Genomic DNA, 26,651 nt, shown 5'->3' with positions numbered 1-26,651 from the left:
CAGGCTACCAATCAGCTACGTAAAGCTACTTACCCTTTCAAATGCAGCACTCTGGCCAAATTGAGAGAGACTGTGCAGGATCTCAGAGACAATCTATCTCTTGCCTTGCAAGCACTGGACTTGTGAGTCGGATGATGACGCGAGCTTCTTAATGTGCTCGGATGTTGACGACCGGCAGAAATGTGGCTGGACAGACTGCAAGGACATTGGCCAAGATCGATTTGCGAGTTGACGAAGTGATTGACAGGCTGGATGCTTTAAACAGTTGTCAGAACTTCATGCATACCTTCGAATCGTCGAAGCTGATAGAACTGATCAGGTATACTCGACGACGCCCTCAAGAGATGGCTCTCACCAACAAACCCAGAAACTTATCTGCAAGCAAACCTCAAGCAATGGTCATCGCAAAGTGGCAACTGGCTACTACAAGGGAAGGCGTTTGAGGACTGGATTCAAACACCCGGCTCGATATGGCTTACTGGACTACGTGAGTGTCTTTGTCCCAGACTCGACCAGCAGTTTTGATACTGATTGTCAACAGCTGGTTGTGGCAAATCTGTCATGTGGTGAGCAAGGAAAAATTCCACCCTCTTTCGAATACTGATCCTCACAGTGCTGCTGCTATTGCTCTCACCCAACAACTTCGTATGGCTTCTAGAAACAATCTTCTCGCTTATCACTTCCACTCATTCTCCGATGCCGAAACGTGGACGTTGGGTGCAGTGCTCAGAAACGTCCTCCACCAACTTGCTAGTCAGTCGGACAGTGTGTGCAATGACCTGACCACCCTGTTCAAGACGTGTGGTAGCGGGAGTAGACGCCCGACTGATGGCGAGCTCGCTGGGCTACTCAAAGCGACCTTATCGTACGGCGCAGAAACGTACATCTTCTTAGATGCTCTGGATGAGAGTGATGAAAAATTTGAGCTTGTCGAGCTTGTCGAAACTTTCCAAAGTCAGTCTCGGAACCTTCATCTGTTTCTGACAAGCCGACGACATGTCGCTTCGATTGATGCAATTGAGTCTGGCAAGTATTACGAGATCAGCATGGAGCGCGGTGCCGTCAATCAAGACATTGAGCGTTATGTCCAGCATCAACTTTTGTCTAATTCCACCTTGAGAAAGTTCTCGTCTGCATTACAGGTCAAAATCCAAGCCAGATTATCAAGTGCGAACGGCATGTAAGTCCAGATTCATCCGCATAGAGGCCTGGTCAGAGGGCCTGCCCTTAAACTTACTTCTGATGGTTCTCTAATCGACGATATTCAGGTTCCGCTGGGCTGCTCTACAGTTACAGGGACTAAAGAACCCACGCTTAACCAAGATGGGTGATCACATCATAGAACGCCAACTAGACAACCTCCCTAAGACTCTGGAAGGAACCTACGACCGTATTCTCAATGAGCTCGATGACTTCGAGCGTCGAGAGGCACAGAGATTGTTGGCCCTCATCTGCTTCTCTAGACGACCTTTGACGCTTCCCGAAGTCGTCGACGCTCTTGCCATCGGTCTTGAAGACCCTGATCAAGGTCCCTTCGACCCGAGCTACCGCGTCAAAGACCCTATGGCAGTCTTGGATTATTGTCCCGGCCTTATCACACTGATGCAAAAACGACGCGTCAATGCCCCACGCTGGAGAGACAATCCAGTAATAGCACTGGCGCACTTCTCCGTTGACCAGTATCTACGCCCCAAACCCAACGAATGGCGATTTGGAGGACTCACAGCCGCACATGCACTTATCGCTTGCACCTGCCTCAGATATCTTCTCTACTTCGACAGTCTAGACAACTACAGCAAGACCATCATGCGTGAATTTTCCTTCCTCTATTTTGCAGCCAGGAATTTCCCCTACCATCTCAAACTATCTGGTTATGATGAAAAAGCAATGGACTTGGCTTGGAGACTCGTCAACACGGAAAAAGCACTCAGGATATGCTATCAAGTATGTCGACCTCTGGCAAGAGGACCAGGTCTCATCCACACCAGCGATTTCGTGAAGAGAAGAAAACGCAAACAAGGATTTACTTTCAGCTCAAATACACCAGGTGGTCTTTTCTGTGCTGTGATCTGGGAATTACAACCACTAGTTAAAAAGTTCATTGAGGCTAGGGATACTTTATTGGATGAAATTTTCGACTTCGGAACTGGTCAAGATGCATCTATGCCTAGGACTGCCATCGAAGCTGCTGCGTATATTGAAAACTTCGATATCTTTGTCCTGTTGCATGAAGCCGGTGCACAGATTGGCAATTCGATGCTCTGCGTTTTGAATGCTCATGAGCAAGATCATCAATTCGCAACCACATCAACCTCATTTTCATCGCCCGCCGAAGACCAAGAGAAGAGAACAAGGAATTTATTCCTCGACTACATCATCGCAAACAGCAAAGTCGACTGGACATCTTCTAATTTACTGTTCAGTGCGGTCATCCATGGCGAAATTGACATTATCAAGCAATGTCTGGAGAACGGCGCAGATCCGAAGCTGACACGAAAAGCTACATCATTGTCTTGGATATCGCTAGTTGAGAAAGGAGAAGACGAAACAGCAAGGGATGAGATAAGCTTACTCGACATAGCTAGGAGGAATAATTGCAGCGTGATTGAAAAGTTGTTGATGGAGCATGGAGCACAGTAGTCTCCATATCAAACCTGAGTTCTCATCCTCACGTATCTCTTTGAGCGCATTACCAAGGTCTGATTATCATTGGAATTGCAAGGAACCATTGTTCAGATATGTGAACGTCTTCTAGCCCCAGAGACATTGTCATTCTGTATGTGGAAACTTTGACGTTCGAAAGAACCCCTGTGGACTTTGCAAGACCCGCTGACATCCATACAATCTGACTGTATCGCACACAGTTCCTGACAAGGCTTGTACACACGAACCGTAGGGCAAGACTGGGAAAGGCACAATTACATGCTCAAATTCTTCACTAAGAGTAAGATTGGCACTCGAGCCCGTCTGATGGAAATAATTGTTTGATTCGAACTACTCTGCATAGGGAGAAAGGAGCGTCATAAAAGGAATCAGTAGAAGAAACCTGAAGAAAAAGACAAAAGAAAAAAGAAAAGGGAAGCAAAGTGTACTCTTTTTCTTCGGCGATTTTGGAAAGTGAGAAAGAACACAAATCATCATAAAAACATTATCATATCAGCATTGCTGAATTCGCCTGGCATTCCGATCTCTGCTGGATCGGACATGAGGGAGAAGAGGCATAATTCTTTTACCAGCCCCAAGTGCTCCATGAAGTAGTCTGCTTGCAGGTGTTCTTGGTGCTGTAGCCGACAGTCGTGTAGGGCTTCTGGGTGGTAAGGGTCTTGTACTCCGTAGTAGGGACATAGGTAGTAACAGTCTTGGGGACATTGACAGTCTTGGTCTCAGTGATGTACTTGGTGGTGGTGTATGGAACCTCTGTGACGACTGCGCTGGTGACGGTGGTGTACCTGGTTTTAACAACTTGCACGTTGGAGCAGACCTGAATGACATGTGAGTGGTAATTCCAAGCTATTGACCGAATGGTGACGGAAGAAAACTTCCGCAGTTGAAGAAACTTACCTGTGTCGAAGTGGTGTAGAGGCTGGATCCGACAGAAGTCTTATAGGACGTGGCAGTGGATTTTCCTACATAAGGCGTGGCCTCGGTAGTGGTATAGGTGCTTGGAGAAGATCCAGTGCTGGTGGAAGGGTAGCTGGTCACGCAAGTCGAGATGTACGTCTCAGGCTTGGTGTAGACGGATGTCCATGGGTAGGTAGTTGCTGAACAGGTAGATTTCGTGATGCAAGAAGAGGTAGTGTGGCCCCAGCCTCCACCACCGGGCATGGCATTGACAGCAACGCTGGGATATTGTCAGTAGAGATCACAGAGCATGTTTCGGTCATCGACGCACCTGGAAGCGAGAAGAGTGATGAGAGTAGTGAACTGCATTGTGAGGCGAGTATATGCTTTTTGCGAACGAGAGTAGAATGTAGAGTGATTGGAGGCAGTAGGAAGAAGTCTTGATGTAGAATCGGGTTGTTATTGTTGCTTGTCCTTTGATATTCTGAATATGAGAGGAATCCAAGAGTCTTTTATACCTTCAAGGCCCGGCAAAATCATAGACATCTCTCCACCCAATGTCACATCGATGGGTGACGATGAAGGCCGATCCTTGATTTGAAGACAACATGGAGCTGACTGGATGCATCCATGCGAGCTGCACGCCGTGAGCTGTATGAACGAAGCCGGAGTGGTGGTAGGCCGATCCGATAGACTCTGAAGTGCCTGGAACACCTCATCAGACGCCCTCCTTCGAGCTGAGGTATCCGGGACAGAGGATGCGCTATCAAGCTGACTGACCCAGCTGCAGGAGGGAAAGATGATGCAGAAGAAGGCCACATGAGCATGGTATAGCGTCCATTGGTTCACGCTGCAGTGTACCAGGACGAAATTAGAAAGTGGTCTGGTGGAGAAAGATTAGCTTTTTGCTCGGGCTCCAGATTTACTGTACAGTACCACTGCGATCCACAACTCATGACCACTCAAATATGTATAAAGGCGGCAAATATTCTGGAGCATGTACTGTACAGGCACATCCCGAAATAACCTTGTCTCGAAGTACAATAATTGGGGAAGAGCTTAATGGAAAAGCTTCGATGGTAAGGACGGCTGAGGCATGTGTTCCTGCAACTCATGCCGTGCTCTTTCGTCAACAGCATCGGCGCGGTATATCAAGATGCAAGTCGAATATGTACCAATCATCTGGACTGTGTGATACTCGGAGAATTATCATATGCATAGCTTCCTGGCAAGCAAGCAAGCCAGAAGATACACCAAGGCGTGAGAGCAAGGCTGGTGCTGACACGAGTGATCAGAGTGGGAGATGAGGTTGTAGGAAAAGCGGAGGTGCCTGAGATGAGCTTGGATGCGCGATGTGGGGTGCATGTCAGGTAAGACCTAGCAAGGATGTGATGCTTTTCTCCAGACACGGGAGAATTGTCATGTACAGTACTTCGGTCACGCCTTCCGAGGGCATTCAGAATTGGTCGAGACAGGTGCCATAGGCGTCATGTTTTGTAGACTATCGAAATCTTGCTTGAACTTGGTCCGCGGTAGACAAAGGTCAAGCAAAAGCAGAGAAGAGAGTGACAAAGCTGTGTACCACTTGATGGCTTGACATCGGTTGCACGTCCAAAGGCTAAAAACAGATGTGAAGACATGTATGGGTTGTGGCATACATATATTCGGTATGCATAGAGCGAGGCAGCGAGATTGAATTGGAGAATGTTCCGGGCTGTGTTACAGCGGCAAGCAATTGATAGGGCGTACGTGTCTTCATATCATGATGAGGCAGTCAGACTGCAGGTGGAAGTTGGGCGGAACAGGATGGAAAGAAGTGGTCGGAGGCTCGGACGGAAGTGCACAGGCCCTCGCGACAAGCTCTGCGGAGAGGCAGCAGCGATCAAGGTGCTTTCCTCTTTCTTTTGTCGATCAACAAAACACAAAATGGGCATCCTCTCAAATCTTCTCACTCAGAACTCAGGTGGAGACGACAAGGCTAAGGCAGACCAGACCGTCTCGCCGGCGCCGCAAGCACAACAAGCTCTTTCACAAGCCATCGGCCAAAGTCCGAGCCAAAGTCCGAAACAGAACAGCCTCCTATCCGTCGACGATGAACTCCGAGAAAAGATGCGCACCAACCCGCGAGCGCGCGCCGTCAGACAGTTATCGCTGTTCTTCGCTGGTGCCACATTCTTCGGGCTGAGTCTTGTCGTGACGCGTAGAGCCGTGGCCCGGAAACTGCTTGCCTCCGCACCGAAGCAGTTCACGCCTTCCAACTTTCAGCCCAAGGATGTCAATGGTGGCGTCGAAGCTGCCCAAGCTTTCGCCCTTGCTACTCTCAATGTCACCAGTGCAGCCATGATGGCCACTGGTGGTATGATGTACGCCTTGGACGTGACCGACACTGAGGACATGCGCTCCAAATTCAGAAAGGCCTGGGGCTTTGAGCGCACTCCCGAAGAAGAAGCCGAACAAGATGAGGAGATGGAAGCCATGGTCAGAGAGTTCATGGATAAGAAGGAGGGTGGTGACAACAAGGGCATGGCTGAAGGTCTTGCTGGTCTCGTTGCCGCAATGGCCGCCAGGGAGGAAGAGAGGCTTGCCAAACTTGAACAAGCAAAATCTGGTCTGGAGCCTGCTACCAAGGACAACTGACCCGCCAAACCTCCTCGCCAGCTAGAAACGTGCCATCCGCACGGTGTCTAGGCTTCTGTTCGATCTTGTCCCTCGGCTTGTAGCCTTTCCTCGACCACTTGCATCGCTGCCATTCTTGCATCAGCCCTTGTCACCTCATGCATCACGACCTGTATTATATTATGTATATTAGAACTTCCCTCGCCCCATATTCAAGCTTGCAGCTCAATTGCTGATCTTCACACCTGCCTGCCCATCTCTGTTCGCTCTCCACACACCGCCTTCCTCGCCGCCAAACTCTTCCAACTTCCATACTTCAACCTTCTCCTTGGTCAGCTCGAGCGCTTCCTCCCCTGCTCTCCATGCTGCTTGTCTGTGTGGCGATGAAACGGCGATCAATATGCTTTCCTCCGCAATGGGCACAACACCCAGACGATGGATCATTGCCACGCCATTCAGGCCATGCTTGTCTTTGATTTGACGTGCAATCTTTGCCATGGTCTTGATAGCGAGAGGAGCATATGCTTCGTAAGCCAGATGAACTACGGGCTTGTCACCAAAGTTGTCGCGAGTGGTTCCTCGGAGGGTGTTAGGTTTTATCGTGAGTTGTTGGAACATTGCAATGGCGTACCAGCGAACAGCACGATTGCACCAGCTTTTGGACTCCGTACTTTGTTCATGATAGAAGCGGCATCCAATGTATCGTGAGTGAGAGCCACGAATACTCCGTCCTCCTCGAATTCGGTTGGGGTATTGCTTGATTGCGTCGACTTTGGACTTGAGTCGGACATGGTTGAGTTCAAGTAGCGATGTAATCTCAAATGTCAAAGTTCGGAGTCAAGTACAGTAACCACTTGCAGTTGCTGAATAAGAATTGACAGAGCGAAGGTTGATACTCGAGCAAGAGCCGAGGCTTCGTCACATGGGAAAGGGTCCGTGCAAACAGAGCAAACAATCGCAGGCACGACGAGGCTGAGATGGCGGCTTTCCACTGTCCTGCTTCCAACCACACTCTGCAACTGCCTCGAGTCTCTCATTCGATCGCAAGTCTTGATACAGGCCACTCGCTTCATATCGCTATCACCATCATACGCTGTCGCATCTTCGCCATCATCACCGATCTGACCTCGACCTCCACTAAAGCCTCGTGGTCAAGGCCCGAGTCTGAGCTAACAGGCGTCCAGACATCGCATCGCTGTCGCTTAACAAGAGTGAGGAGGATACTGGAATTTGCGGAAAGAGAAAAGGAACATTGATTGCTTTGAAAAGCATCTTGTGATCGCGGACAAGGCCTTGCCAGTGTGCATACTCTTCTTCATCGGACTTCCTGTACCACTCTACCGACCATCGGAGGGTGCAACATATCGTTTTGACGCTTCTTCTTATTTTCTATTCCTGTACCCTTGCAACGGGGAAAGAGAGATTCATCTCACATACATCCTGTCAAGCTGTTGCTAAAGCCTGTTAACATGTACGTATCAATGCGTAGCAGTCTTCGCCAGTACATGGTCATCAACGTTTACCAATCTTCACTTGCATGGCTTCTCGACGATCGGTCACCTGGTCACTCTTTCGTTCGTTAGGGAGTCACGGCGTCGAAAGACGAGAGACTGAGGTGACTGGACTCCATCATGTTGGACGACGTGACTGGTCGTTGGGGAGTCTGTAGTTGCAACTGACGCGCAAACACCTGTCTCCGCCTTCACCATATCTTCTTTTACTGATTGATTGTCTCCAGACCAAGGCAGCAAACCAGTGAGTCTGCCTGAACGGAAGCACAGCACAAAGATCTCGCGTCAAATACCGGGCTTTACCACGAACACCGGGCCCTCTAACAAACACCGGGTACCCGATCAATACCTCCTTCACTATGGCAGACGACGACAACTTCGATATCGACATCTACGGTGATGAGGATCAGGATCTCAAGCCCGAGCCTCAGCCCGAGGAAGAGCAGAAGGAACAAGACACGGACTTCGGCCCGGGTCTTGACGGAACCGGCTACGGCCAGCAAGCCAATGAGCCCGAGACGGAGCCTCCAATAGACAACAACGTCAAGCTGGAAGGTGATCCCGACGAAATGAAAGTTCAATACGAAAAGAGCCATGGTGGTGCCGAAGCAAATGGCCTACAAGAGCAGCAACAAATTCACAGCACTACTGGCTCATCAGCCGACCAGTACAATGTCCCCAAGCAGGCACCAACTGAACAGGGTACCAAACGTAAAGAAGGAGAAGATACCCGTGAGGTTGATCCCGGTGCCACGTCAGCTTTGAGACTTGGAGAACTCCAGTGGTGGATTAGCGAAGACGACATCAGAGGCTGGACCAACCAATGTGGCTGTGAAGATGAGCTCAAGGAAGTCACATTCAACGAGCATAAGGTGAACGGCAAAAGTAAAGGGTGAGTCTGCTCTTTCTGCCACAAGTATAGTTCATAGTTGACCCCTTCGATTAGTGAAGCGTTCGTCGAGCTCGCTTCACCGCAGGCTGCAACAGCTCTCAAACATCGTGTCGACTCTTTTGGTGCGGACCAACAGTATGTCAAGAAGCATACCTGCATCTACGTCCGTCCAGATTACAACCCATTCAAAACATCACCCAAAGATGCACCTCAGCGCAATAAGGTAGCCGCTCCCGGCGCATACAACAACGGTCCTGCGTTCCAGCAAACCGGTGGCTTCCGTGGTGGTCGTGGTGGCTACAACCGCGGTGGCATGAACAACATGAACACTGGTATGGGTATGGGCAACATGCGTGGTGGTTACAACAACCCGCAGATGAACATGATGGCTGCCGGCTTCAACGGAGGAGCAATGGGAGGCAACTTCAACAACAACATGATGGGCGGCTTCAACAATGCCATGGGAGGTTTCAACAACCGTGGTGGCATGATGGGCGGCAATATGCGTGGAGGTTTCCAGAACAACCGTGGCAGAGGCGGTATGGGAATGCCCAACATGGCAATGGGCATGGGAAACATGGGCATGAACAATATGACTAACATGGGCGGCATGGGAGGTATGGGTGCCATGAACATGGGTAACATGAACATGGGTAAGTCTTCCCAACAGCTCAGTCAGTCGATAAACACATACTCACATACATTAGGTGGCTTTGGCAACAACACGCAAGGAGGCCACTTCAACCCAGGCTTCTTTAATGCCGGAGCCGCAGCAAATGGTAACACATCGGGTGGCGGCATGTCGCCCAGTGGAAACCCTCATGGTGCCAAGAGACCTCGACCGGAGTAGGATGCTGGACGTCCGAGGAGATTTGGCGACCGTCGATGGATGTCGCCGAATTAGTATGGCGAGGCATCAAGAAGGAAGCGTACGAATACTTTTTCTTTCTGGACCTTTGACACGTACAAGTCGTTTCTAGTCGGACGAGACGAGTCACACGTTTCATTATTGCATGTATGGTGTTATTCTCAGCTTTCAATTAGCGAAATCAATTCTCCTACTCATTTGTTCTGGCTTGGAGACGAGAGCGGGGCAAAACAAGGTGTGGCACATCCCTTCCCAAAGATGAGAGCCTCAAACAATAAAGCTTCTTGCAGACTCTCGGAAAATTGGCTCTTGTTTCCGTCATTGATTGTATGTAGATCCAGTGTCGGTGCGGACAGAGAGCATCTGTTGCGATAGTGATGAAGGCAAGGGGATTCTGTCGTGGCCAGCAAGGACTATTTATCGTGCGTGGACTGCAGGAAGGCAGCTGGAACACCCAAGGAAATTGAAGTGGTGAGCTCCGAGGTGCAGACAGCCGCCAGGGTCCCTTGATCTTGGGTGAGCTTCAGCCAACGGAACGGAACGGTTTCACCAGCCCTCCCGCCTCAGCCCTATACCAGGAATAAATTGAGTGAAGGATGCTACATCCTTGTTGTTGTGTTTGATGCGCATGTTTGGGGAGTATCACACAGGTTGCGATAGTGATAAAGTGAAAGAGGCGCACACTGAGATGGTCGCCAAATCGACCTTGTCTGCACCACTCAGGAGGTTTGCAGCTGCACAAAACCTGAAATACTCCCCACTTCCGTACCGGTTCAGCCTCGACCCTGCATCTCAGCGAGTCTCTTCTTAAGATCTCCCAGTGTTTTATCGCAACAGTTAGCGTCTTGTACGTCAGATTGCGCCGGTCTTCCCCACCTGATTGCCCATCAATTTGAAGAGTGGTCGAGTATAGAAAGAGCCGGAACTCGGCCTGTTGCGCGACTGTAAGTCTGACCTTTTTTGCTCGCATCCTACATCCAAATCATGTCGGTTGGCTCTATGTCCTCAATGTCTTTGGACGAATTGAATTTCGTACCATCGAGACCGGTGCCACAGAAGCCGCCCAAGCGGATGTCCACGACTACGCAAATCGCAGTCAGCATGGCGGTCTCTCCAATTGACACAGTGCAGGAAGCGACTTCCATGAGCAGCTCAGAAAGTGAAGAACAAAACAACCGGGAGCAGTCGCGACCCCGACGCCGCGGTAGCTTTTCCTTCCTCACTCGCACAAAGTCACACGACGTTCCTGTCATCCGCAGCCCATCAGGACGCAGAATGCTACGCAGCAAGAAACTCCGCGACCAGGAAGAGCGCCTTCGACAAGAACAACAGATGCCTGCTGTATCTCATTCTCCTCCTACATTGCCCACATTGCCCAACATTGAGCCCATGGAAAACGCACGGCCTGATTCCATCGCCATCGTGTCGGGAAGAGGGCACGACTATCCCCCTCCGGCCAACTTCTCTCGCCCTGGACCCAAGCAGACAAGCATGTCAAACTCATCAATGCCGTCCATGTCGTCGTCCGGCAGTCTCACCACTCCTAATGGTTACGGCGTTCCGCTTCCGCCAATGCCGTCCTCCTTGCCTCGCACCGAGAGCATCGTCAGCCGTGGTAGAGAAAGCTACGCTCCCAGTATCTCGGCTAGCATGCATTCACCTCGTAGAATGCGCCGTCGCAAGGAACCAGAGGCTTTCAAGTACGTTGGCCAGCTTCCCTCCCTTTCTATTCGTCGACAAGAACTCACACATCCAACAGCATCCTGATCACTGGAGCCAAGGGCTCGGGAAAGACATCGTTTGTCGAGTTTCTCAAGACAGCTCTCGCCCTGCCAGCCCACAAGCAGACACGCGGTCACACACCTCCACCTCATATGCATTCTGAATCTCCCTTCGAGCCATCCTACGTCGAGACCGACATCGATGGGGAACGTATCGGCTGCACGCTCTGGGATTCTCAAGGACTGGAGAAGAGCATCATTGATCTACAACTTCGCGATCTGGCTGCCTTCGTCGAGTCGAAGTTCGAGGACACTTTCAACCAGGAATCAAGGGTCGTGCGCACACCCGGAGTCAAGGACACTCACATTCACTGTGTTCTCCTGCTACTGGATCCCGCTCGCCTCGACGTCACTATGCACTCTGCAGACGACTCATCTCCCAAGAAAATGTCCAGTCTTGACTCGGCCTTCCTTGATGAGACATTGGACCTTGATGTCATCAGAACCCTCGAGGGCAAGACGACCGTCATTCCCATCATTGCGAAGGCCGACACTCTCACCGCCGCCCACATGGCTCATCTCAAGCGCATGGTCTGGTCAAACGTTAAGCACGCAAGGCTCGATCCGCTCGAGGCTCTCAACCTGGACGATGATGAAGAGGAATCTCCTGACTCCGAGGCCCTCGACAGCGAGTTCTCCAGCTCCGAATCAGATATCCTGCCTAGAACAGACTCACCGCCACGCAAAGTCACCGAAGACCCGAACGCCGATGACAGCGACACTATGGGAAGCACCTTCTCGCCGGTTAGAAAGACGTCGAGATCTGTGCTTGGTCCTGTCTCGTCAAAGCGTACAGACTCATGCACTCCTGCACCAGAAGAGCTGTTTCTTCCGTTCTCCATCCTAAGCCCCGACTCTCACACATCACCTGGTTCCTTGACACGCATCTTCCCTTGGGGCGAAGCGGACCCATGCAACCCTGTTCACTGCGATTACACTCGTCTTCGTGAGTGTATCTTTGGCGATTGGCGCTCGGACCTGCGTGTCGCGTCTCGTGAGAAGTGGTATGAGAACTGGCGCACCAACCGTCTCAAGCGTACACCCACGTCTCGTATCCGACAGTCTGGTGGAGTGACTCCTATTGGTGCCGTGCCGAAGGAAGGCCGCACTGTCTCACCTACCATCACAACCAGGTCTCGTGCTGTCAGCACCTCGAAGCAAGTATCGAGGATGTACAATGAGATGCCCGAGAGACCTCGCACGATGAGCACTAGCAAGGCTGAACGTGTCTTGGGCAGCCCCAGAGGTATCGCCTTGTAGAGCTTGGCTAGCAGCTGCTTCCGATCCCGATGCCCTTCTGGTTTTCTTTTAGTGTTTTCCTTGGCGTTAATGTTCCTGCTTGTTGATACTTTAAGCGCATGATATCCCCGGGCTTGGTGGAAGAGTCCCTGCTTCGTTTCCTTTTTCTCACGGTGTACTCACACACGTTCTCTCTCGGTTTGGTCACAGCACAGAGGGGTATTGTTTTCAGGACGGCGATAATGGAGCTGGGGCGCATATGAACAGTCAACAAAGACATGATTTTTCCTTGGTAGTGGTAGTTGCAATATTCAAAACAGAATGAACACGATTACAATAACTTCTATGGAACACTTGTGATAACCTATGAAGTGGTCACTGCTTGCGGGCATTAATAACCCTGTAAAAGTGCAAGAAGGGATTCAAAGATCATGATATGTCCAAAGAGAGACAGCCTTGCCATTCGTTCTCTACAATCTAGACAGACTCTTTACGGCATGGTAGGGGTGTTGAATTGATACGTCAAAATGCAAGAAGCAATCCGAGAATCAGAAAATGTCTAGTGGGAGTTGATACCAAAGATGATTTCTTCTTCTAAATCTGGCACTCTCCTCGGCATGGTAGGGGTGTCAAAAACACATGTCAAAATGCAAGAACGAGATCGGAAATAAGGACATGTCCGAAGAGAGTAAACATAAGAGTAGCTCTCTTTAGATAGAGTAGCAGATCTGAATATCTTTCCTCTTTTTGACAGGAAAAAGTATCGTCTATTTGGTGCAAGAGATGATCTTGAAACAAGGGCTTAGAAATGTAGTATAAAGCTAGATCTATTTGTTATTGATATATGCATTCCTCCGTACCTATATAAGGCCTCGTACCCGTTTCGAAGGCTTCTTCCTCTCTACTATCTGCTTATGTTTCGTTGACCGCGCTGTGTCCTCGTCGACGCCCTTATATCTTATCTTCCACGTGACCGGCGACATCGGGTCGGCGATAAGGTCGCCGTCGGCGATGTCGCCGCCGTCGTATCTCCGTAAGACGACATCTGCTACTTCTGCGGTCGTGATATAGCTTATCCTTAACCTGATTTCGACATCGAGGGGCCACGAGCGTCTCGATATAAAGGTACGATGTCGAGGGCCCGGTATACGATATACGTATAGCAGGGAGAAAACCGAGGTACTCCCGAGTAACGACATCTCCCTACTCTGCGGTCGTGATATCACGCATATTTCCATCTGTTTTTCCGTCGAAGGGTTACGAGCGTATTAGGATAGAGGTATGTCGTAGGGAGCCCGAGTAGCGACGTACGCGTTCGTAGCGTATAGGGACGAGACATCGAGCAGCCGGGCGGCAGCACACAGCCATTTGTTGTTGTACAAGTGGTGGTCGAGCGTGTGTGGGGAATATAGCTCCTTGATGAGAGAGTTCGGCAGAAGGTAGGAGGGTCTTATATAGACGTAGAGGAGGTGGGGTTTCCTTGCTTGTGGTGGATGAAGCCTTCCCTTGCTTCTCGGGAATTTGGTGTGGATTCGGGTATGTTGTGTTTTTCTTTTCTCTTTCCCTTGGCATTGTTCTTGTTTTTCTGTTTCGTAAGTCGAGCGGATTACTCTTTCCATCCAGAAGAGGGTATTGCTGCTTGGGTCGTCGGTATCTTAGGAGGAAGCTGTTTGCTGGTGCAGGAGAATGGATATTGCTCTTTGTTTGAAATACAAAGGACAGTTTGATTTCTCGGACGAGACTGGACTGCCACGCAAGTGCTGGAGTACAGAGTTGGCGGGTGTTGAAGGGATGACTGGTGGTTCATGTGGTCCAGAATGTTTCGGCGTCCCAGATCCAATCCAGTCTGCTTCTGGTAACTTGCCTCCCATCCGATCAATCTTCGAGCTTCGTGTTGCGCATTGCAAGAGCAGCACTGTATGAGTATGTTGCAGCTTTCCCAAACGTGGTTGGGGTGGTGGTTGTGGCTTGCAACTTGTTCGTACGGACTTACTGGACTGAATCTTGCAGCATCCCCGAAGCATACCACAAAGACTTGCATGCTTTCAAGAGACGCATAAAGCCGTTCCTTGAGCTCATTACTCTCCCAAATAAATAGAAAAACTCTCAACCATGTTCAGTTCTGTGAGGCCTGTAACTTTTCCCCCAGCCTGACCACCCCTATGCTTGCTGGACGGGGTAATTTCGCCAGTATAGCACCGGCGTTAACACGCCGGCGTTATGCCGAATGAGGCATCCGTCGTACTGGTAGTCTTTGTGGGATAGTGTTCGTAAATGTAGACATCTTTGATCATGACTTGAGATATTTTCCCTCATCTGCTTCTGATATTGCCCTCGACACCATACCTTCTGCTCCTCCCTTGAGAACCAAGACTGGGAGTCGCACCTTCCGTCCGTACCTACTGCCGTTGCTCACGCGGACCAGGCCGTGGCAGTTGCACCTTCTTCCATCGCCCACCCAAACCCAACTTTTTTCTCTCTCCCAGACCATCTCTTCTTCATCCATCTCCGCCCACCTACCATCCATCTCATCCGTTCATCCATTGCCTTGACAGCTCATCATCATCGCTTTGCGCTCATTGCATCTTGTTCTTGCCATACATTCTGCTCTTTGTCTTTTGAAACCATCGCAGAAACCATCGCACCAATGGCTTCATCATCTTCCGACTTCTTTGGCGAGTTGCCTCCTCAGCGCCGCAGAAGCATGTCTGATGCTGCCATCGAATACACATTCGTTCAGCGTAAGTTTCCATCTCCTACATTTACCTCCACCATTCCTGTCATGTTTCCCGTCGTGGGACACCGACTCGGCGGCGTCTTGACTCAGCGCACCACCCGGCCAACCAGCAGGCTTCCTCTTATCATCCATGCTCTTGTTTGTCTTCCGCGTGTTTGCTTCTTCAAAACGCGCGTTGCAATTGATGAGAAGAGATGCACTTACCTTCCTTCCTGCGCTTTTCCTCCCATCTCCCTCCATCCTTCCTTCATGCCTCATCATGGCAGCTTCCCTCCTTCCTTCTTGGGCATTGCAGTTGCAATTCAACCTTACTGGTGTTTCACCATGCTGATACTCAGTAGCAATTGCTCCAGAACACATCGAGGCTCCTCTCTCGGAACACATCGAGGCTCCTCCCTCGGAACACACCGAAGCTCTTCCCTTGGAGCACACCGAGGCTCCTCCCTCAGGTCCCCAAGCTACCGAAGGAGCCAGTGCCGCTGCTCCACCAGCTGATGTGGATGCTATTCCCATCGATGGCAGTCGTGAGACCTCCAGTCTGAGCGATGAAGAAAGCGCACCTACCGGTAGCGAGCATTTCAGCGAGACCGAGACCAACACCGATCCTTCGTCTCCCAAAGAACCAACCTACTGGTACGGAATCCTGGTCACTGCCGACAACGCACAGTCTCTGTACGCCCCAGACGCCTGTCTGTTTGTTGCAAAGTAAGTCGACCGTTCTTGTTGTGTGCCATCTCTTCCTAACATCCCTCTCAGTCTGGATCGTTCTCGCACCGCAACCGAGCTCACCGACGAGGTCCAACGCATCTTCGCACAGATCGGAGAGTGCTGGGTCAAGACTCGCTTCGATGCAAAGAACATCCCTGTTGCTTTCGCACAGTACAAGGTGAGAGCTCAATCAGACTTGCACTTGATGGTATGACGTTGGCTGACACACAGACCCAGACCAGCGAAGAAGCGGATGAAGCCATGGCGTTGCTTCAGGGTAGCCCAATCTTCGGACGCGCCTGCCGCATCGAACGCGCCAGTGCCCCAAGTAAGTGCTGCCTCTTTTCATTCTCAACTCTTCATTCTCAACTCTTGATTTCTCGACTTCTCTCAAACACAAATATTCTTTCCATCTCTTTGACTGACCCGCATCAGGAACCGTATACGTTCAGCGCAGAGACGGCATGGAGTTGCACATCCCAATGCCAATGCATCAGCTTGGCCTGTTCGGCAGAGTCGAGCACTTTTGGACTCCGAACGAGACGGAGAGAGCTTTGCACAACCTGCCTCTGGGCTCGTTCTTCCGATTCGCCTTCTATCAGCACTGTCAAGATGCTGTAAGAGTATGTCAACCTGCACTTCCGTCAAAACTTACCGTCGCTAATCTCATCAAAGGCGCTTCGCAATGATGAACACCACATCTACACACTGCAACACGCCAACCGTCCCGTGAACATCCCCAACATGGGCCCCATCGGTCCTGAGGTGGATCCCAAAGCAATCTATGTTGGCGATCTGCCTCTGTACATCAACGAGCAGCAACTGCGCTACAAGTTCGGCTACTTCGGATGGATTGTTAACGTGGAAGTGCGCCGCTTGGTCAGAAGTAAGTTGTTGCCTCTCCTCGACTGCCATCCAGTACTAACCAAGTCTCAGGAAGGATTGCGTTTGCCTACATCTACTTCGCCGAAGACTGGTCCGCAACCATGGCTCTTACAGACCCTGTAAGTCAATCAGTCTCTGACAACCAAGTGGACAAGTACTTACATGCTCGTGCCTCAGTACCCGTACGTTGCCGGGGAGTACCTATCCCGCGTAGAGCCCAAGCGTGTGACCCCTCACAACCAATACCCTGGCCGCACCAACTACACCTACATCCCGGGCAACCCCTCATACCTCCCTCGCAACATGCGCGCTCCTCAGTAGGGTGCTTCAACCACTAGCGCCCCATCCATGACAATGATCTTGTCATGAGCCATGAACATTCTTACGACTGATGCTGATACGATGACGACGATATACACACCAGACGACGGCGTGATCACAAGCTCTTTTCTTCTTTCCCATCGCTCCTTCTTTTTGTTCTGCGATCTGTCTGCACATTGTTTCTGTCTTTGCCTTCCTGCCACTCAGCAGATTTCGGAATTTCTCTGGCTGTGGCATGTACAGGCGAGTACGGTGGGAGATTTTGGCCGATGTTTTCGACTTTCGGTTTCGCAATCTGTTTGCTCTTTTTTTCTTTTTCGCTGTTCATGATCATCTCTCAGACGAGACCATTTTCGCTCACACATTCACCGCGCATGTCGCCAGGTCGCTTAGCTAGAACGAAGAAATATTCAAGACTCACAAGTCACTTGTATGATAACCCTGTCTCCTCTTTGCCTCTTGATTAAAAAGCTCTTTCTCTCGCCTCGGGCTTCAATGCAGCGTGTTGCCGCGTGACAGCAGAAGTCGATGTTGCAAGGGGTGATGACTGCCTCGTCTCACCCTCACGTAGGTCCTCAAGAGGTTGGTGACGCCCATCGATGACCACTTGATCCACTGGTCGCGAGTCGGGAGAAGAAGCAAAAACTACGCAGATGCACGAAAACCAACAGCACATCGCTCGATCAAAGAGGTCTTGAACCTGCGACACCAACATAAAGGCTCTCCATCGACCACTAGGATACAGCAAATAGACCATGCATATCGACAGTACTTTAGACAAGGAAACAAGCTCGTCGCGAGATCAAAGCTGAGGTGCAAGCCCGAAATCGGAATATCTTCGGATCAATTCGTCATGACCATTTCTGTGCAACTCTGAAGCTCTCCCAAACTCTGTATTTTCCTCTTCATCTTCCTCCGATCAACTGTTATTTCCTACTCCAACTCAGTAATCTTCAATTCCGTCTTTGCCGCTTCGATGCCACCTGACCATCTATCATCCTTCTTTTCCCATTCGATTGTTTGCATAGCGCTCGACCGTAGGATATCGGCTTTGAAACTTGACAGCCGTTTACATTTTTCGCCTAGAGTTTTTATTTCTGATGCCGAGGGGAAAGTGTTTTCGAAGGCTTTGTGTTTGATATTCTGAATCTATGAAAGGTAAGAGTCAGCGGTTGTTTGAGCTAGAGGAATGGTGGCTTGAGGTAGAAGCTTACAGCGAGGAAGAATTGGAGGCTTGGATTCGCTACTATTTCCACTTGCTCGAGGTATTCGAGGGAAGGAAGAATGGAGAGGATGTCTTTCTTGAAGGCTTCGTGATTGTCGACTTCGAGGGTTACGTTGAGTACCATGAGGGCTTTTTGCTTTTCCAGGATCGTTTGGAGTTGCGTGGTGGTGAGGGTGAAGAGGGTTGAATTCAGCACTCGTAGGCCTCTGGGTCTTGTGGTCTCGTCTGTGAGGGCTTTGACGAGGGTAGAGCCTAGTGTTCTGTTCAGAGCTACTACACCATCTTTTGCTGCTTCTTCGGCGGATTTCTCGGTGTTGTTTGTTGGGTCTTCTGGGTCGTCGGTTACATCGGCCTCGCTGACGTTGAAGGCTAATGTCACTAAACCGGGTCCGACTAAGCTGTTCAACTCGGTCGCTTGAATCTTTCCCAAGAACTCTGGATCGGAATGCTGAACTGTGTAGTTGATCTCCAAGAACATCAGGCCTCGTCGCGCACTCTCTTCATCGGTAGAGTGAGTCACGTAAGGCCCGATGCTCTCGAAAAACTTGGGCTGGGCGAAGACATCAAGAAGATGCAATGCTCGCAGTCCAGGCAGCTTCTTGAAGAACTCCACACCATCAGCCTGTGATTCCTCAGAAACACCGCCGAAAAGCTGACTATAGATCACCAAGCTCTTGAGATTAGGCAGACGATCTGCCAATTGACTCAGCCAGCCAACCGGATATCCCAAAGTAAACAGCTCTAGCGTAAGCGATTCGATACCCGGAGGCAGAGGAGGGATGGTGAATGATTCGGAAAGCAGCGTCTGGTAATCGTCGAGTTTGATATCGGAGGTCAAGGTAAGTGCTTTCAAAGCACCAGCTTGCGACGGAAACTGTGGCAGCGAAAACGTCTGGAGAGGAATTTGAGCACCCTGCGCTTGAGCTGGATCTACCTGACTGCTTTGCGGTATGTTGCTGTTGTTTTGACCCAGGGTTGCCATCGTGCCTGCTATATCCTTTCCTTCTCTTTTCCGGTATGTGTTTTGGTGTCTGAACTAAAAATCGCAAACAGCAAATGACTTGGTTTTTGATCAACGGACAAAATTCCAATGCGTTCGGAGAATTGTTTGATTTGACTTTCAGCTGACGGGAATCGTCTATATAAATACCAAATGGACTACGGAGCTGCGGACAAAGAGGGACAAATTGTGGGTATGCGGGGTGATTGCGGGGTCCCTCGAGTGGCAGACGGAAAACGACAGGGATGTTACTGCTGACTGGTGATATACAAGACCAAGATCATGCCCAGAATGTTCTGTTGATTGAGGGAGGGGTTAGTGAGGGGTTCCTGGATCCTTCGCCCAGCTTGCTCGCGCGAGTGCGTGGCTTGCGTGACGAAGCTCTTCGACGGCGTTGATCAGCTTCAGAGCTCCTTCCGCCATCTCAAGATCATGGTCGCTGGAACCACTCTTGCATTGATCTGCCTGTTTGCATATTCATGGAGAACATACGTAGATACTCGTATTCATGGATGATGATACCGGGCGACAATCGTGGTTTCCGTTGTTCCGCTTGGATTCACGACCAAGGAAATCATGTCCCCAGAGCAACCCTGTCCGTCATCAAGCCTCATGTCTCAACGCAATATCGCTCCTAGAACATCGGAATTTCGCGAAGAATGTCCATTCTCGAATGGTGAAAAATAATGTCCATTTATCAAAAGGCAAGATGGTATTCGAAGTGACGCAAATGTCCGATGAGAACCAACGAATCATTTGCTCTCTGTGAACTCTTACGCGTTACCGAACATCATTGTGCATTTCGATATGCACAAAATCAGCCATGCTTTACAGCTGAGATGCTATGTTAGTATACCAAAGACTATCACGTACATTCCGAATGTAAAAATCAAAATCAAAATCACATGTAACCAAAATGCAAGGGAGAAATCTTCGCATCCATCTGCCTATATAAACAGCAATTGCATCCTCTACTACTCTTTCCGTCATTGTCAAGTCCTCCCTTCCAGAGTACCACTCCAGGGCTGGGCAGCTCCATATATGCTGCTGCTGCTAGCACTGCATGAATTCACACGGTTGGATCTAATTAGGGCGGAGACAGACACGGCAACCAAGGAAATCACGTCAGTGACTCCTCTTGTTCAAGAGCTGTTCTCTTGAAGTCGATCGGGTGGTTATAAAGCACTATGCAATGGCGGAAGATGGTGGAAACAGGGTCAAGAGGTCAACAGAGGGAGACATGAGTATGTTTGGGGGATACCTAATCGAGCTCTTAGCCTACCAAGGCACCTTATAAAACAGCGGTGAAAAGGCACGATATTTTTGGTTCCAATGTGGTTGTCCAAAGAGAGCAGGAAGAAGCTTCGCTCTCAAAGGACAGATACCCATCTATCAAATGCATCTTGCCTTTTTGCAGCCAGGTTGGAAGCCTTGCAGGCGAAAGGGAGTTCGGTGCAAAGTATTTTCAGTAGTACGATTGACCTCTATTCTTCCTTCCTTTTGAGGATGACGCATACATGCCTGACTTCGCAGTGCGACCACCCATACGAACGAGACCAGAGAGATGCTGCACACCGGCAAGAACACCATCAATGACCTGTACGTCCTCCCCAACAGCGTCCTCGACAGCCTTCTTGAGCTTGGTCATGCCAGCACAACCAAGCGTCAAGCAATCAGCTCCTTGTGCAACCAGTTCTTTTGCGACTCCACACATGATACCCAGCACCTCTTCCTCACTCTTGAGATCAAAGTCAAGGACACCCAGATTGCAGCTACCAACACCAGAACAGAAGCCATCAAAGCCATAGTGTCGGATACTGTCTTCATGCATAGCTTTTGATCTCTTGCTGGTAGCAATCAATCCGAATCGATTTCCCAAAGTGCGAGCGGCAAAGAGAGAAGCCTCCATGATACCGATAGATGGCTGGTCAAATTCCTCTCGCAACATACGTATCAAAGCGTGATCGCTGTAGCACGCTACCAGAAAGGCGTCATATTCATGAGCGATAGGGATCAATGCACGCATCGCCGCAGCTGCAGACATCACGCCGTCGAAGTTGCCCTCGACGGCAGTTGGCGCGGGCTCCGGGCTTGTGAAGCCAATCACTTCGACATCTGGTGCCAATGTCGGTTTGACCATATCAATGCATTTGTCGGTCATGAATTTGCTGGCATTGGGGTTGACGACAAGGACTCGGATTTTCCCGGAAGTGGATGCCATGTTTGGGGTATTCGTCATTTGGAGATGGATTGTCGGAAGTGGGCGCCGGATAAGGGGTCTCCACGACGGATTTGGTGAGAAAGTGCGGTCGTTGGGGTAGCCAGGTGTCAAGGGTCTTGATAAGAAGTATAAGATCGCGCTATACCAGCTATCAGAGACAAAGTAGCTGAGGAAAAGGGTGCAGTAGGGCGTGATGGAAGGAGATCACGAAGAGGAGCTCTGGTCGGCTATCAGTTGCATTTCAAGTATCTGCACGTATTCCATCAAGCTATCGGACGAGCCTATCTCCCTCTCGGCCAATGGCGGCCAATGGGAAAATTCATGTAGATTTTTTGTACTCTCGAAGACCTATCTCGAGAGATATCGATAGCAAGTGCAGGCGGAGTTATGCAGAAGATTGATGTGAAGATAAGAAAGCGGCAGTGTTGTCGCAAATCATGACTCAAGCTGAAGCCTGCCATAGTTTGCCGAAGTTTGCCGTCTCAACTTCCCCGCCGGTTAAAGTTCAGGGTTTTGATAGCGCACACGGATCCATCCGAGGCAGTGGTCAAGCCCCACGTTGCAGCAAACTGCAGCTTGCATGCAACGCAACGACGCGACGATCCTACCGAAAGTCGGCATCCGAAGGAGTATGTCGAGGCGATACCGCAGTGACTTGTGAGCGGGTGGGATGTAACGGAGCCAATTGCATTGGGGTTGATAGCGACGAGATTGAATGAGTAATGCGGAGTCAAACTATGAGGAGTAAACAAATCCAAGGCGATCGCCTGTCTCTCACTCTTAGAGTCGTTCCTTCTTGCCCGCTCTTTGGCTTTCAAAAGTCTTCAATCCCGCGCACCAGAACTACGCCGATAGGACGGTCAGCAGCTTCGCCTATCACGCCCGAACCAGAGGGTCAGCACATTCCAGATGGAGGTCATGAATGCACCCCACGAACATCAGCTCGGCCAGAGTGATGCACAAGACAGAGCTCGAGCCTACAAGAGCCGGAACAAGCGACCTTGTGACTTCTGTCGTTACAAGAAAGCAGCCTGCCACCTCGAGTCCAAACCACCTTGTGAGCTCTGTGTTCGATATGGCAAAGACTGCACCTTCGTAGAGTCTCCAGCCAAGCGACGTCGTCCCAATGAAGATCGCCCTCGAGAGTCATTACTGCCTCCGAGTAGTACCTTTGACCTAGGAAGTGACCTTCTGAGTTGGGAACCTTTGCCTTCCTTCATGACCGCAAGCTTGCCCGGTGGCTTGCCCGGAGAATTCAAGTTCGATACCCCAATGTTCGAGCCTCTGATGTTTGAGCAGTTCGACCCAGTACAAGCAGGCCTAGCACCACCGTCAAACCACACCCCAGAATCCATTCCGATGGAATATTTTGACAACGCTCAGGAGCCTTCGTTAGACGCACAAGGCTCAAGCAACGCACAAGTCATTGGACTGAGCGGCGAGTCAGATCCGTATCTACTTCGTCAATATCAGTATGATGGAAACAATGAATGCATCTTCCAACAACTACGCCTTCGGAGAGTTGGAGACAATGACAAGATCCCCGTGCACTTTTTGATTCAGCAGAATAAACTAGCTGCAAAAGCTCAACCTGCCGAGGATCCAGCTACATTAGACACTTTTAGAAGGGAGGTCAAAGAGATGGTGAATGATGATGTTGGCAAGAGACTCATCAAATTGTATGTTATCTGTGGCTGTCTTCAGGAATTGCGTACTAACTCTCTAGGTTCTTCCGCTTCGTCCAGCCATATTTCCCTATCCTCTCTCGAGAGCGTAGCATGAGCAACGGCGAGTACGATCCCGACTGCTTCCCTACCTGGTTACTTGCTGCAGTCTATGGTCACGCCTTGCCTTTTTGTATCTTTGACGATCAGCTCTGCGTCGAAGTATACACTCCGCCTTCGACCGATTCTCTGTTCCGGATTGCTTGGTCGGCTACACACCCGAACTATCACACGCCTTCGCTATCTGTCGTTCAGACGCTCCTCCTTCTGGTTCAGAGAAGACCGACCAACAAGCACGTTGCGGATACGCCGGTCAAATGGACGATGGTCACGGATGCTGTTTCTATCGCGCAATCGCTAGGACTCAACCTCGACCCTACAGACTGGCCACTACCACTATGGGAGCAGAGACTGAGGAGACGACTTGCTTGGGCTGTGTTTACCCAAGAGAAGTGGATTGCTCTGAACACTGGAAGGAGTTCGCATATAATCTCGGACGACTGGGACGTCAGTGAACTGACCCAAGATGACTTCGAATTCGCGGAAGGATGCGACGACAGAGCTTACTCGGAACATTTCATACAACTATCTGTTCTGACAGAGACCGTGGATGATATCTTACGCAACCTGTTCTCTATCAAGGCAACAAGGAAACTCTGCACCTCTCTAGACGCCACACTGGAGGTAGCCAAGCCACTGCGAGTGCGACTGAGTCAATGGTATCAAGAGCTTCCGCCAGATCTTCTTCCGACTGCAAGGGCTGGAAAGGGCCATGATCTGAACGGACAAGGAGGGCTGCATCTAGCCTATATCACAGCGAAGATTCAACTTTTCCGAGCCATGTTCCGGCCAATGAGCGAGCCAGGCACGCAGGCAACGAACGCTCTGCGTACAGGTGCGATAGCAGTCGGAAGAGAGTTATTCGAGTTCCTTGAAAGCTTGGATGCAAACCATATGGAAGCATTCTGGCCATCGTGTAAGTCTACCATCGACCATGAGATATCTGACTAGTATGCTGACATTCAAGCCAGACTCAAGGACAAATTTCGCGATTGCGAGTAACTTTATGGTCTTGCTTTTCGCCACCTCACCGAGTGCCGCTGACGCCAAAGAGTGTCTGAATCTGCTCAACTCATGGCGGAGTCTGTTGCGCATCAAATCTCGCAGCTGCAATCTGCTGAATCTGGCCCTCTTGCGTCTTGACGCTTTGTACGTGGCAGGACTGGATAAATTGATCAACCTTTCACCTTCGGCCTTGCAAACTTTCCAGGAGCAAGTTAAATAGATAGACTATTTTCTGACTTGTCTTTAATAAACACGACTTGATGACATGAGACAGTGGAAAGGATCGTGCTTGTGAAATTGTGGATTATAAATCTTTACATTGAATATTCGTAAATCGTTCTGAGGTGCTCCGTAATACAGCACTGCCTAAGCTTCGACTTCCTTGTCCTGCTTGGTGTGTTGAGGAATCTCAGAAATGCTGGGATCATAGCCTTCAACACCATCCATGTACATCTCTTGGCTCGGCGAGACCTCGAAAGGCTTGATCTTGAAGGAGACCCAATACACTAGCCCGGCAACAAGGGTACTGACGAGCCAACTCAGACTGTACAGATACCTTGCACCATTCGGCACACCACTGGCTCCACAAGCTGCCGCTAAGCCAGGCATGTTCGGGGCAATACCGCAGAAGAATGCAATGAAGGCGCGAATGTTGAAGCCAGCTGTGAAGTGATGCACATCATGCTTCTTGTACAGAGCTCTGACATCAAGAGAGCGACGACGACATATCCAGAAGTCTGTGATAATTATACCGACCAAGGCTCCCAGGAACAGAGCATAGCCACCGAGAAAAGAGGAGAACGACTTGGCACTATATTGGATGTTCCAAGGTGTAGTCGCGATACTGAGGATACAACATAGGTACGCTCCGCGACGTACGTTGATGTATTTCGGGAACCAAAGAGCAATGTCGTTGGAGAAGGATACGCTGTTGGCACTGATGTTGGTGCCGATCACTGCAAAACACCAGCACAATCCTGCGAAGAATTGAGCGGCACGATTGTTCCAGAGCTTGGCGACTTCGAGAGGGTTCCAGGTGCTGACACCGTAGACAACCTGAGCTGCACTCGTGACTGTAGCTCCAAGTACACCACACATGGTGACAAGAACCATCAAACCAACTGCTTGCGTCCAGAAGACCTGCTTCGGGTACTTCGCGTAACGAGTGAAATCAGGCATGTTCAGAGCGAGAGTCGCTTTTGGCCCGATAGCGGTGGTGACACATTGCAGAAAGACGACAGCAGCGGGTGTACCATCCTTGATGCGGGTAGGCTGGGAGAATGTAGGACCGAAGCCCTTAGCCGCTACCAAGGCCCAGATGAAGAGAGTAAGACCAAAGATAGGCATGATGATAGTCTTAGCCATGAACATGTACCTCAGACTGGAGACCTTGAGCCAGAGTAGCGGTGCTTGAACCAAGATAAAGAGGAAGAAGCACAACAACTGAGCGGAGGTGACGTGCGCACTTTCGGGCAGACGGTTGGGGAACCTCTCGAAGCTAGGCCAGATGGCCTCAATCATGACCTGCAGGCATTGACCTCCCTGGAAGCTCTGCGTGCCGAACCAGATGCATGCCACAACTCCACGAACGAACACCGCAAAGTAGGAGCCACGCATACCAAAGCTAGCTCTTGTGAAGACTGGGAAGTTGATGCCGAACATGGCACCAATGTAGCCATCCAGCATTGCCGGAATGCATACCAGAAAGTGTCCAATGAGTACAGCGAGGATTGAAAGGCCAGGGTTGAGACCTTTGCTCACAGATGTCGATGAGACTGGACATCATTCTCAGTACATGACCGCAAGCACGATGGGGAACGCTCTTGCTAACCTTGATACATTGATATCGAGAACGCCTCTGCGACCCAGAAGCCTAGAAGACTTGGCCATGTCCATGTTCGCTCTGGCGAGCCAAGAGGCACGGGCTGCTGTTCTTTGTTGGTAGAGATCTGATCATGGTAGTCGTGTTCGGAGGCCGACGGTATGGCAAGACGACTTCGAAGGCCCATATTGCGAATTGGATTGCAAGCAGTTACGAGAGAATTATTACGAATTGCAATACCTGTGGCTACAGCAGCTAAGATTGCACTTAGATGTTTCCTGGCAGCTGTAGAGAAGCACTGCTATCTCTCGAAAATCAGACATCCTTGCATGGTGGCGACCTATCATCACATGCTTAGATAAGATACATCCGCCACAACCTTCTTGGATTGATATACACGAATAACGTTGTGCGGCCCACTCGAAAATATTGTTTGATAGGCCGTCAAGTTCTTTGAAAGAAGAGCCCTCGGAGA

General features: G+C 50.2%; 13 protein-coding genes across 13 annotated transcripts; 6 read left to right on the top strand and 7 right to left on the bottom strand.

Moving 5' to 3' along the window:
• Positions 1-67: 67 nt before the first annotated feature.
• Positions 68-2,640, top strand: M438DRAFT_379288 (uncharacterized protein; the record flags this gene model as incomplete). The annotated part of the gene is made up of 5 exons (XM_029908870.1): positions 68-267; positions 320-487; positions 542-566; positions 614-1,180; positions 1,269-2,640. Exons 1-5 carry the CDS (start codon positions 162-164, stop codon positions 2,638-2,640), a joined length of 2,238 nt encoding a protein of 745 aa, XP_029765469.1. The 5' UTR covers positions 68-161.
• Positions 2,641-3,229: 589 nt separating this feature from the next.
• Positions 3,230-3,930, bottom strand: M438DRAFT_330293 (uncharacterized protein; the record flags this gene model as incomplete). Its single annotated transcript, XM_029903303.1, has 3 exons — positions 3,230-3,481; positions 3,562-3,841; positions 3,893-3,930. 3 exons carry the CDS (start codon positions 3,928-3,930, stop codon positions 3,230-3,232), a joined length of 570 nt encoding a protein of 189 aa, XP_029765468.1.
• A 1,003-nt stretch (positions 3,931-4,933) lies between these two features.
• Positions 4,934-5,336, bottom strand: M438DRAFT_3789 (uncharacterized protein). Its single transcript, XM_029908859.1, has one exon. The coding sequence runs from the start codon at positions 5,215-5,217 to the stop codon at positions 4,999-5,001; it is 219 nt and encodes a 72-aa protein (XP_029765467.1). The 5' UTR covers positions 5,218-5,336; the 3' UTR covers positions 4,934-4,998.
• A 151-nt stretch (positions 5,337-5,487) lies between these two features.
• On the top strand, positions 5,488-6,198 carry M438DRAFT_330292 (uncharacterized protein; the record flags this gene model as incomplete). The annotated part of the gene is made up of 1 exon (XM_029903302.1): positions 5,488-6,198. The coding sequence occupies one exon, from the start codon at positions 5,488-5,490 to the stop codon at positions 6,196-6,198; it is 711 nt and encodes a 236-aa protein (XP_029765466.1).
• A 204-nt stretch (positions 6,199-6,402) lies between these two features.
• M438DRAFT_263180 (Molybdopterin biosynthesis MoaE) lies at positions 6,403-6,968 on the bottom strand (the record flags this gene model as incomplete). Its single annotated transcript, XM_029899867.1, has 2 exons — positions 6,403-6,755; positions 6,809-6,968. The coding sequence occupies 2 exons, from the start codon at positions 6,966-6,968 to the stop codon at positions 6,403-6,405; spliced, it is 513 nt and encodes a 170-aa protein (XP_029765465.1).
• A 1,079-nt stretch (positions 6,969-8,047) lies between these two features.
• Positions 8,048-9,430, top strand: M438DRAFT_350708 (uncharacterized protein; the record flags this gene model as incomplete). The annotated part of the gene is made up of 3 exons (XM_029906668.1): positions 8,048-8,580; positions 8,635-9,233; positions 9,288-9,430. The coding sequence occupies 3 exons, from the start codon at positions 8,048-8,050 to the stop codon at positions 9,428-9,430; spliced, it is 1,275 nt and encodes a 424-aa protein (XP_029765464.1).
• Positions 9,431-10,963: 1,533 nt separating this feature from the next.
• On the top strand, positions 10,964-12,489 carry M438DRAFT_264061 (uncharacterized protein; the record flags this gene model as incomplete). Its single annotated transcript, XM_029899923.1, has 3 exons — positions 10,964-11,148; positions 11,208-11,973; positions 12,052-12,489. 3 exons carry the CDS (start codon positions 10,964-10,966, stop codon positions 12,487-12,489), a joined length of 1,389 nt encoding a protein of 462 aa, XP_029765463.1.
• A 2,626-nt stretch (positions 12,490-15,115) lies between these two features.
• M438DRAFT_330288 (uncharacterized protein) lies at positions 15,116-17,119 on the top strand (the record flags this gene model as incomplete). Its single annotated transcript, XM_029903301.1, has 8 exons — positions 15,116-15,209; positions 15,547-15,910; positions 15,962-16,091; positions 16,151-16,241; positions 16,349-16,536; positions 16,589-16,799; positions 16,850-16,917; positions 16,976-17,119. 8 exons carry the CDS (start codon positions 15,116-15,118, stop codon positions 17,117-17,119), a joined length of 1,290 nt encoding a protein of 429 aa, XP_029765462.1.
• A 397-nt stretch (positions 17,120-17,516) lies between these two features.
• On the bottom strand, positions 17,517-18,043 carry M438DRAFT_3588 (uncharacterized protein). Its single transcript, XM_029907290.1, has one exon. It carries the CDS (start codon positions 17,874-17,876, stop codon positions 17,583-17,585), a length of 294 nt encoding a protein of 97 aa, XP_029765461.1. The 5' UTR covers positions 17,877-18,043; the 3' UTR covers positions 17,517-17,582.
• A 9-nt stretch (positions 18,044-18,052) lies between these two features.
• On the bottom strand, positions 18,053-19,326 carry M438DRAFT_264160 (uncharacterized protein; the record flags this gene model as incomplete). Its single annotated transcript, XM_029899929.1, has 2 exons — positions 18,053-18,268; positions 18,334-19,326. 2 exons carry the CDS (start codon positions 19,324-19,326, stop codon positions 18,053-18,055), a joined length of 1,209 nt encoding a protein of 402 aa, XP_029765460.1.
• A 1,264-nt stretch (positions 19,327-20,590) lies between these two features.
• Positions 20,591-21,956, bottom strand: M438DRAFT_341062 (putative hydantoin racemase). Its single transcript, XM_029904418.1, has one exon. It carries the CDS (start codon positions 21,563-21,565, stop codon positions 20,810-20,812), a length of 756 nt encoding a protein of 251 aa, XP_029765459.1. The 5' UTR covers positions 21,566-21,956; the 3' UTR covers positions 20,591-20,809.
• Positions 21,957-22,206: 250 nt separating this feature from the next.
• On the top strand, positions 22,207-24,624 carry M438DRAFT_308519 (uncharacterized protein). Its single transcript, XM_029902349.1, has 3 exons — positions 22,207-23,244; positions 23,292-24,265; positions 24,321-24,624. Exons 1-3 carry the CDS (start codon positions 22,475-22,477, stop codon positions 24,572-24,574), a joined length of 1,998 nt encoding a protein of 665 aa, XP_029765458.1. The 5' UTR covers positions 22,207-22,474; the 3' UTR covers positions 24,575-24,624.
• A 21-nt stretch (positions 24,625-24,645) lies between these two features.
• On the bottom strand, positions 24,646-26,459 carry M438DRAFT_308516 (uncharacterized protein). The gene is made up of 2 exons (XM_029902348.1): positions 26,186-26,459; positions 24,646-26,129 (listed from the first exon to the last, which is right to left on the bottom strand). Exons 1-2 carry the CDS (start codon positions 26,361-26,363, stop codon positions 24,721-24,723), a joined length of 1,587 nt encoding a protein of 528 aa, XP_029765457.1. The 5' UTR covers positions 26,364-26,459; the 3' UTR covers positions 24,646-24,720.
• Positions 26,460-26,651: the final 192 nt, after the last annotated feature.

This window comes from Aureobasidium pullulans (assembly GCF_000721785.1).
Source record: "Aureobasidium pullulans EXF-150 unplaced genomic scaffold scaffold_1, whole genome shotgun sequence".
Lineage (NCBI taxonomy): Eukaryota > Fungi > Ascomycota > Dothideomycetes > Dothideales > Saccotheciaceae > Aureobasidium > Aureobasidium pullulans.
The sequence above is the reverse complement of the archived record's forward strand: the minus strand, read 5'-3'. Positions and strand labels throughout refer to the sequence as shown.